At 6.8% G+C, this 12442-nt stretch overlaps 1 protein-coding gene across 1 annotated transcript in view; it reads left to right on the top strand.

Annotated features, from left to right (window-relative positions):
- LOC129616829 (UDP-glucose 4-epimerase-like) overlaps window positions 1–12036 on the top strand; it is a 105219-nt gene extending 93183 nt beyond the window's left edge. The window contains exon 3 of the mRNA XM_055532376.1: window positions 11211–12036. Coding sequence (XP_055388351.1) covers window positions 11211–11326 — 116 coding nt within the window. The 3' untranslated portion in view covers window positions 11327–12036. The remainder of the gene's footprint in view (window positions 1–11210) is intronic.
- The last annotated feature ends 406 nt before the right edge of the window (window positions 12037–12442 follow it).

Raw genomic sequence — 12442 nt, 5'->3', positions numbered from 1 at the left:
TAATAAATAATAAATAATAAATAATAAATAATAAATAATAAATAATAAATAATAAATAATAAATAATAAATAATAAATAATAAATAATAAATAATAAATAATAAATAATAAATAATAAATAATAAATAATAAATAATAAATAATAAATAATAAATATTAAATAATAAATAATAAATATTTAATTAGAAATAATAAATAATAAATAATAAATAATAAATAATTAATAATAAATAACAAATAATGAATAATGAATAATAAACAATAAATAATAAATAATAAATAATAAATAATAAATAATAAATAATAAATAATAAATAATAAATAATAAATAATAAATAATAAATATTTAATTAGAAATAATAAATAATAAATAATAAATAATAAATAATGAATAATAAACAATAAATAGTAAATAATAAATAATAAATAATAAATAATAAATAATAAATAATAAATAATAAATAATAAATAAAAAATAATAAATAATAAATATTTAATTAGAAATAATAAATAATAAATAATAAATAATAAATAATAAATAATAAATAATTAATAATGAATAATAAATAATAAATAATAAATAACAAATAATGAATAATGAATAATAAACAATAAATAATAAATAATAAATAATAAATAATAAATAATAAATAATAAATAATAAATAATAAATAATAAATATTAAATTTAAAATAATAAATAATAAATAATAAATAATAAATAATAAATAATAAATAAAAAATAATAAATAATAAATATTTAATTAGAAATAATAAATAATAAATAATAAATAATAAATAATGAATAATTAATAATGAATAATAAATAATAAATAATAAATAACAAATAATGAATAATGAATAATAAACAATAAATAATAAATAATAAATAATAAATAATAAATAATAAATAATAAATAATAAATAATAAATATTTAATTAGAAATAATAAATAATAAATATTAAATAATAAATAATAAATAATAAATAATAAATAATGAATAATAAATAATAAATAATAAATAACAAATAATGAATAAAGAATAATAAACAATAAATAATAAATAATAAATAATAAATAATAAATAATAAATAATAAGTAATAAATAATAAATAATAAATAATAAATAATAAATAATAAATAATAAATAATAAATAATAAATAATAAATAATAAATAATAAATAATAAATAATAAATAATAAATATTAAATAATAAATAATAAATAATAAATAATAAATAATAAATATTAAATAATAAATAATAAATAATAAACAATAAATAATAAATAATAAGTAATGAATAATAAATAATATCTAATAAATAGTAAATAATAAACAATAAATAATAAATAATAAATAACAAATAATGAATAATGAATAATAAACAATAAATAATAAATAATAAATAATAAATAATAAATAATAAATAATAAATAATAAATAATAAATAATAAATAATAAATAATAAATAATAAATAATAAATAATAAGTAATAAATAATAAATAATAAATAATAAATAATAAATAATAAATAATAAATAATAAATAATAAATAATAAATAATAAATAATAAATAATAAATAATAAATAATAAATAATAAATAATAAATAATAAATAATGAATAATAAATAATAAATAATAAATAACAAATAATGAATAATGAATAATAAACAATAAATAATAAATAATAAATAATAAATAATAAATAATAAATAATAAATAATAAATAATAAATAATAAATAATAAATAATAAATAATAAATAATAAATAATAAATAATAAATAATAAATAATAAATAATAAATAATAAATAATAAATAATAAATAATAAATAATAAATAATAAATAATAAATAATAAATAATAAATAATAAATAATAAATATTAAATAATAAATAATAAATAATAAGTAATGAATAATAAATAATATCTAATAAATAGTAAATAATAAACAATAAATAATAAATAATAAATAATAAATAATAAATAATAAATATTAAATAATAAATAATAAATAATAAACAATAAATAATAAATAATAAGTAATGAATAATAAATAATATCTAATAAATAGTAAATAATAAACAATAAATAATAAATAACAAATAATGAATAATGAATAATAAACAATAAATAATAAATAATAAATAATAAATAATAAATAATAAATAATAAATAATAAATAATAAATAATAAATAATAAATAGTAAATAATAAATAATAAATAATAAATAATAAATAATAAATAATAAATAATAAATAATAAATAATAAATAATAAATAATAAATAATAAGTAATGAATAATAAATAATAAATAATAAATAACAAATAATGAATAATGAATAATAAACAATAAATAATAAATAATAAATAATAAATAATAAATAATAAATAATAAATAATAAATAATAAATAATAAATAATAAATAATAAATAATAAATAATAAATAATAAATAATAAATAATAAATAATAAATAATAAGTAATAAATAATAAATAATAAATAATAAATAATAAATAATAAATAATAAATAATAAATAATAAATAATAAATAATAAATAATAAATAATAAATAACAAATAATAAATAATAAATAACAAATAATGAATAATGAATAATAAACAATAAATAATAAATAATAAATAATAAATAATAAATAATGAATAATAAATAATAAATAACAAATAATGAATAATGAATAATAAACAATAAATAATAAATAATAAATAATAAATAATAAATATTTAATTAGAAATAATAAATAATAAATAATAAATAATAAATAACAAATAATGAATAATGAATAATAAACAATAAATAATAAATAATAAATAATAAATAATGAATAATAAATAATAAATAACAAATAATGAATAATGAATAATAAACAATAAATAATAAATAATAAATAATAAATAATAAATAATAAATATTTAATTAGAAATAATAAATAATAAATATTAAATAATAAATAATAAATAATAAATAATAAATAATAAATAATAAATAATAAATAATAAATAATGAATAATAAATAATAAATAACAAATAATGAATAAAGAATAATAAACAATAAATAATAAATAATAAATAATAAATAATAAATAATAAATAATAAATAATAAATAATAAATAATAAATAATAAATAATAAATAATAAATAATAAATAATAAATAATAAATAATAAATAATAAATAATAAATAATAAATAATAAATAATAAATAATAAATAATAAATAATAAATAATAAATATTAAATAATAAATAATAAATAATAAATAATAAATAATAAATAATAAATAATAAATAATTAATAATAAATAATAAATATTAAATAATATATAATAAACAATAAATAATAAGTAATGAATAATAAATAATATCTAATAAATAGTAAATAATAAACAATAAATAATAAATAATAAATAACAAATAATGAATAATGAATAATAAACAATAAATAATAAATAATAAATAATAAATAATAAATAATAAATAATAAATAATAAATAATAAATAATAAATAATAAATAATAAATAATAAATAATAAATAATAAATAATAAATAATAAATAATAAATAATAAATAATAAATAATAAATAATGAATAATAAATAATAAATAATAAATAACAAATAATGAATAATGAATAATAAACAATAAATAATAAATAATAAATAATAAATAATAAATAATAAATAATAAATAATAAATAATAAATAATAAATAATAAATAATAAATAATAAATAATAAATAATAAATAATAAATAATAAATAATAAATAATAAATAATAAATAATAAATAATAAATATTAAATAATAAATAATAAATAATAAGTAATGAATAATAAATAATATCTAATAAATAGTAAATAATAAACAATAAATAATAAATGATAAATAATAAATAATAAATAATAAATACTGAATAATAAATAATAAATAATAAATAATAAGTAATGAATAATAAATAATAAATAATAAATAATAAATAAAAATAATAAAAAATAAATAATAAATAATAAATAATAAATAATAAATAATAAATAATAAATAATAAATAATAAATAATAAATAATAAATAATAAATAATAAATAGTAAATAATAAATAATAAATAATAAATAATAAATAATAAATAATAAATAATAAATAATAAATAATAAATAATAAATAATAAATAACAAATAATGAATAATGAATAATAAACAATAAATAATAAATAATAAATAACAAATAATGAATAATGTATAATAAACAATAAATAATAAATAATAAATAATAAGTAATAAATAATAAATAATAAATAATAAATAATAAATAATAAATAATAAATAATAAATAATAAATAATAAATAATAAATAATAAATAATAAATAATAAATAATAAATAATAAATAACAAATAATGAATAATGAATAATAAACAATAAATAATAAATAATAAATAATAAATAATAAATAATAAATAATAAATATTAAATAATAAATAATAAATAATAAACAATAAATAATAAATAATTAGTAATGAATAATAAATAATAAATAATAAATAATAAATAATAAATAATAAATAATAAATAACAAATAATGAAAAATGAATAATAAACAATAAATAATAAATAATAAATAACAAATAATGAATAATGAATAATAAACAATAAATAATAAATAATAAACAATAAATAATAAATAATAAATAATAAATAATAAATAATAAATATAATAAATAATAAATAATAAATAATAAATAATAAATAATAAATAATAAATATTAAATAATAAATAATAAATAATAAACAATAAATAATAAATAATAAGTAATGAATAATAAATAATATCTAATAAATAGTAAATAATAAACAATAAATATTAAATGATAAATAATAAATAATAAATAATAAATAATAAATAATAAATAATGAATAATAAATAATAAATATAAATAATAAATAATAAATAACAAATAATGATAATGAATAATAAACAATAAATAATAAATAATAAATAATAAATAATAAGTAATAAATAATAAATAATAAATAATAAATAATAAATAATAAATAATAAATAATAAATAATGAATAATAAATAATAAATAATAAATAACAAATAATGAATAATGAATAATAAACAATAAATAGTAAATAATAAATAATAAATAATAAATAATAAATAATAAATAATAAATAAAAAATAATAAATAATAAATATTTAATTAGAAATAATAAATAATAAATAATAAATAATAAATAATAAATAATTAATAATGAATAATAAATAATAAATAATAAATAACAAATAATGAATAATGAATAATAAACAATAAATAATAAATAATAAATAATAAGTAATAAATAATAAATAATAAATAATAAATAATAAATAATAAATAATAAATAATAAATAATAAATAATAAATAATAAATAATAAATAATAAATAATAAATAATAAATAATAAATAATAAATAATAAATATTAAATAAAAAATAATAAATAATAAATAATAAATAATAAATAATGAATAATAAATAATAAATAACAAATAATGAATAATGAATAATAAACAATAAATAATAAATAATAAATAATAAATAATAAATAATAAATAATAAATAATAAATAATAAATATTTAATTAGAAATAATAAATAATAAATAATAAATAATAAATAAATAATAAATAATAAATAATGAATAATAAATAATAAATAATAAATAACAAATAATGAATAAAGAATAATAAACAATAAATAATAAATAATAAATAATAAATAATAAATAATAAATAATAAATAATAAATAATAAATAATAAATAATAAATAATAAATAATAAATAATAAATAATAAATAATAAATAATAAATAATAAATATTAAATAATAAATAATAAATAATAAATAATAAATAATAAATATTAAATAATAAATAATAAATAATAAACAATAAATAATAAATAATAAGTAATGAATAATAAATAATATCTAATAAATAGTAAATAATAAACAATAAATAATAAATAACAAATAATGAATAATGAATAATAAACAATAAATAATAAATAATAAATAATAAATAATAAATAATAAATAATAAATAATAAATAATAAATAATAAATAATAAATAATAAATAATAAATAATAAATAATAAATAATAAATAATAAATAATAAATAATAAATAATAAATAATGAATAATAAATAATAAATAATAAATAACAAATAATGAATAATGAATAATAAACAATAAATAATAAATAATAAATAATAAATAATAAATAATAAATAATAAATAATAAATAATAAATAATAAATAATAAATAATAAATAATAAATAATAAATAATAAATAATAACTAATAAATAATAAATAATAAATAATAAATAATAAATAATAAATAATAAATAATAAATAATAAATAATAAATAATAAATAATAAATATTAAATAATAAATAATAAATAATAAATAATAAACAATAAATAATAAATGATAAATAATAAATAATAAATAATAAATACTGAATAATAAATAATAAATAATAAATAATAAGTAATGAATAATAAATAATAAATAATAAATAATAAATAAAAATAATAAAAAATAAATAATAAATAATAAATAATAAATAATAAATAATAAATAATATATAATAAATAATAAATAATAAATAATAAATAATAAATAATAAATAATAAATAATAAATAACAAATAATGAATAATGAATAATAAACAATAAATAATAAATAATAAATAACAAATAATGAATAATGTATAATAAACAATAAATAATAAATAATAAATAATAAGTAATAAATAATAAATAATAAATAATAAATAATAAATAATAAATAATAAATAATAAATAATAAATAATAAATAATAAATAATAAATAATAAATAATAAATAATAAATAATAAATAATAAATAATAAATAATAAATAATAAATAATAAATAATAAATAATAAATAATAAATAATAAATAATAAATAATAAATAATAAATAATAAATAATAAATAATAAATAATAAATAATAAATAATAAATAATAAATAATAAATAGTAAATAATAAATAATAAATAATAAATAATAAATAATAAATAACAAATAATGAATAATGAATAATAAACAATAAATAATAAATAATAAAAAATAAATAACAAATAATAAATAACAAATAATGAAAAATGAATAATAAACAATATATAATAAATAATAAATAACAAATAATGAATAATGAATAATAAACAATAAATAATAAATAATAAACAATAAATAATAAATAATAAATAATAAATAATAAATAATAAATAATGATAATGAATAATAAACAATAAATAATAAATAATAAATAATAAATAATAAGTAATAAATAATAAATAATAAATAATAAATAATAAATAATAAATAATAAATAATAATTAATAAATAATAAATAATAAATATTAAATAATAAATAATAAATAATAAACAATAAATAATAAATAATAAGTAATGAATAATAAATTATATCTAATAAATAGTAAATAATAAACAATAAATATTAAATGATAAATAATAAATAATAAATAATGAATAATAAATAATAAATATAAATAGTAAATAATAAATAACAAATAATGATAATGAATAATAAACAATAAATAATAAATAATAAATAATAAGTAATAAATAATAAATAATAAATAATAAATAATAAATAATAAGTAATAAATAATAAACAATAAATAATAAATAACAAATAATGAATAATGAATAATAAACAATAAATAATAAATAATAAATATTAAATAATAAATAATAAATAATAAACAATAAATAATAAATAATAAGTAATGAATAATAAATAATAAATAATAAATAATAAACAACAAATAATGAAAAATGAATAACAAACAATAAATAATAAATAACAAATAATGAATAATGAATAATAAACAATAAATAATAAATAATAAACAATAAATAATAAATAATAAATAATAAATAATAAATAACAAATAATAAATAATAAATAATAAATAATAAATAATAAATATTAAATAATAAATAATAAATAATAAACAATAAATAATAAATAATAAGTAATGAATAATAAATAATATCTAATAAATAGTAAATAATAAATGATAAATAATAAATAATAAATAATGAATAATAAATAATAAATAATAAATAATAAATAATAAATAATAAATAATAAATAATAAATAATAAATAATAAATAATAAATAATAAATAATAAATAAAAAATTATGAATAATGAATAATAAACAATAAATAATAAATAATAAATAATAAATAATAAATAATAAATAATAAATAATAAATAATAAATAATAAATAATAAATAATAAATAATAAATAATAAATAATAAATAATAAATAATAAATAATAAATAATAAATAATAAATAATAAATAATAAATAATAAATATTAAATAATAAATAATAAATAATAAACAATAAATAATAAATAATAAGTAATGAATAATAAATAATAAATAATAAATAACAAATAATGAATAATGAATAATAAACAATAAATAATAAATAATAAATAATAAATAATAAATAATAAATAATAAATAATAAATAATAAATTATAAATAATAAATAATATATAATAAATAATAAATAATAAATAATAAATAATAAATAATAAATAATAAATAATAAATAATAAATATTAAATAATAAATAATAAATAATAAATAATAAGTAATGAATAATAAATAATATCTAATAAATAGTAAATAATAAACAATAAATAATAAATGATAAATAATAAATAACAAATAATAAATAATAAATAATAAATAATAAATAAGAAATAATAAATAATAAATAATAAACATTAAATAATAAATAATAAATAACAAATAATAAATAATAAATAATGAATAATAAACAATAATTAATAAATAAAAGTAAATAATAAATAGTAAATAATAAGTAATAAATAATAAATAATAAATAATAAATAATAAATAATAAATAATAAATAATAAATAATAAATAATAAATAATAAATAATAAATAATAAATAATAAATAATAAATAATAAATAATAAATAATAAATAATAAATAATAAATAATAAATAATAAATAATAAATAATAAATAATAAATAATAAATAATAAATAATAAATAATAAATAATAAATAATAAATAATAAATAATAAATAATGAATAATAAATAATAAATAATAAATAATAAATAAGAAATAATGAATAATAAATAATAAATAATAACTAATAAATAATGAATAGTAAACAATAAATGATAAATAATAAATAATAAATAACAAATAAAAAATAATAAATATTAAATAATAAATAATAAATAAATAATAAATAATAAATAATAAATAAATACTAAATAATAAATAATAAATAATAAACAACAAATAATAAATAATAAATAATAAATAATAATTAATAAATAATAAATAATAAATAATAAATAATAAATAATAAATAATAAATAATTAATAATAAATAATATATAATGAGTAATAACCAATAAATAATAAATAATAAATTATAAAAAAAAATAATAAATAATAAACAAAGAATAATACATAATTAATAATAATAAATAATAAATAATAAATAACAAATAATAAATAATAAATAATAAATAATAAATAATAAATAATAAATAATAAATAATAAATAATAAATAATAAATAATAAATAATAAATAATAAATAATAAATAATAAATATTAAATAAGAAATAATAAATAATAAATAATGAACAATAAGTAGTAAATAATAAGTAATAATAAATAATAAATGACAAATAATAATTAATAATAAATAACAAATAATGAATAATAAATAATAAACAATAAATAATAAATAATAAATAATAAGTAATAAATAATAAATAATAACTAATAAATAATAAATAATAAATAATAAATAATAAATAATAAATAATAAATTATAAATAATAAATAATAAATAATAAATAATAAATAATTAATAATAAATAAAAAATAATAAATAATAAATAATAAATAATAAATAATAAATAATAAATAATAAATAATAAATAATAAATAATAAATAATAAATAATAAATAATAAATAATAATTAATAAATAATAAATAATAAATAATAAATAATAAATATTAAATAATAAATAATAAACAATAAATAATAAATAATAAGTAATGAATAATAAATAATATCTAATAAATAGTAAATAATAAACAATAAATAATAAATGATAAATAATAAATAATAAATAATAAATAATAAACAATAAATAATAAATGATAAATGATAAATAATAAATAATAAATAATAAATAATAAATAATAAATAATAAATAATATATAATAAATAATAAATAATAAACAATAAATAATAAACAATAAATAACAAATAATAAATAATAAATAATAAATAATAAATAATAAATAATAAATTATAAATAATAAATAATAAGTATTAAATAATAAATAATAAATAACAAATAATAAAAAATAAATAATAAATAATAATTAAATAATAATAAATAATAAATAATTAGTCATAAATAATAGATAATGAATAATAAATAATAAATTATAAATAACAAATAATATATTATAAATTATAAATAAAAAATCGCAATTTATGAAGAATAAATATTAAATACTGTTAGCATTGGCTTCATGATTTCTTTAAATGTACCGTACTTCTTATTAAAGCAAAACTTGTATGATCTTTGTGTTAGATAGATGTTTTTTGGAATAGAAACCACAAAAGATCCTATCGTTCTATATGAGAGTTTGTACTGTCATATGAACTGACTTTTCTTTTGAGAATATATTTATAATCTAAAATTCTAAACCTCACATGTGTATAAGTTTTGATTTAGATTGCTAGGATGATCAATAAAATTCGGAAAATACACAAAAATTAAGAAAAAATATTAATTTAAAGAAAAAACATGGAACCAATTTTTTAAATCTTGACCTCATTTTAAATCTTGATACCTCATTTTAAAACATACTGAACAAACCACTAGCCATTTTCGTTATGCGTACATACTAATAGCGATACACAATCATAATATTTGGAATTTGTGTTGCATGTAGTCATAATTTTTTGTGTATATATTTATAAGAAATATATAGATTTTAAGCACAATATTAGCATTAACTACTCATTTATCCTTTAGATAATAGAATTTTTTTTATTTCAGTAAGCCTCGCCGAAACAGACTTAAAGTGGAAAGCCTCAAGAACTATTGAAGACATGTGCCGAGATTTTTGGCGATGGCAAACCTTAAATCCAAATGGTTATAAAACGAAGTTGTAATAGGATATACAGGGTGACTCAGAAAGATATACAACAACATATACCATTGATTAGAGAATTAGAAATGTGTAAAATAGTTGTTTCGAACTAGTTTCCAACGGTTTTCGAATTAATGGGGCTTTAACGAATTTCCGCGAAATTTCTACCTGTGTAGGTTTTTTCAAAATCCGTATAAATAAAAAATAGTGACATTTTTTTCAGTTTCTGTATTTTACTAGGGGCTTTAAAATCTTGGCTTTTAGAAAGTTGGATTAAAGCTTAAGAATATGCTTTAGTGTAAATAAAAATTTCACACGAAATAGTGCAGATAAAAAAAAACTAAAAAAGTACGAAATGGAAAAAGTTCGAAGTTTTCTAAATTTAGAATGCTTGGTATTCCAAAGCACATAAAATATAATATCAAGTAATGTGTTGATTTTAAGCCCTTTACTTGACCTTTCAGAAACTGTTCGTTTGAAGCAGCTATCTTTTTCGGAACAGTAGTTATAAATAAAAATACGTGGTTAAGTAGAAATTTCACGAAAATTCCTTAAAATATCTGTAACTTAGAAATCCTTGAGATTTGGTACCTTGTCCAGGAAAAATGTTTAGCCCATTTTTGATCTTTTAATCAGTGGTATATTATGTTGTTCTATATCTTTTTGTATCACCCTGCATAAGTTTTTTACATTACTTACTGTAGTACTTTTAAATAGAAAAACACAAAAATATTTTAACTTTTTATTTATTAAATCTTCACTTCAAGAAACCAAACCTTAATCTAAACCTATTACTTTTTTTAAAATCTTAAAAAGAAATATAAAAAGAATATTTACGCAATATTCTAATTCGTAAAGAAATTTTTATTTTGTTACTTTGCAATTTAATTTCTCAATTTTAAAGAAGGAAAATAAATTTATTTTTGGTTTGGTTTTAGTGTAATATATTTGAATTTTAATGTACTTGAAAAATAAATGTGTTGAAATTTTGTTTATAATATTTCAATTGCATCAAACGTACATTACACTTATTGCATCAAACTACATCTATCGACCCTTTTAAAAGAACATCTCGGTTCATGCGGTAAAGCAAATATGTCCAAAGGCAGCAAACAGAAAAATAAAAGTATGGGTGCAG

This window comes from Condylostylus longicornis, unplaced genomic scaffold, assembly GCF_029603195.1.
Source record: "Condylostylus longicornis isolate FDR11 unplaced genomic scaffold, ASM2960319v2 ptg000299l, whole genome shotgun sequence".
NCBI lineage: Eukaryota > Metazoa > Arthropoda > Insecta > Diptera > Dolichopodidae > Condylostylus > Condylostylus longicornis.
This window is presented reverse-complemented; position numbering and strand designations above follow the sequence as displayed.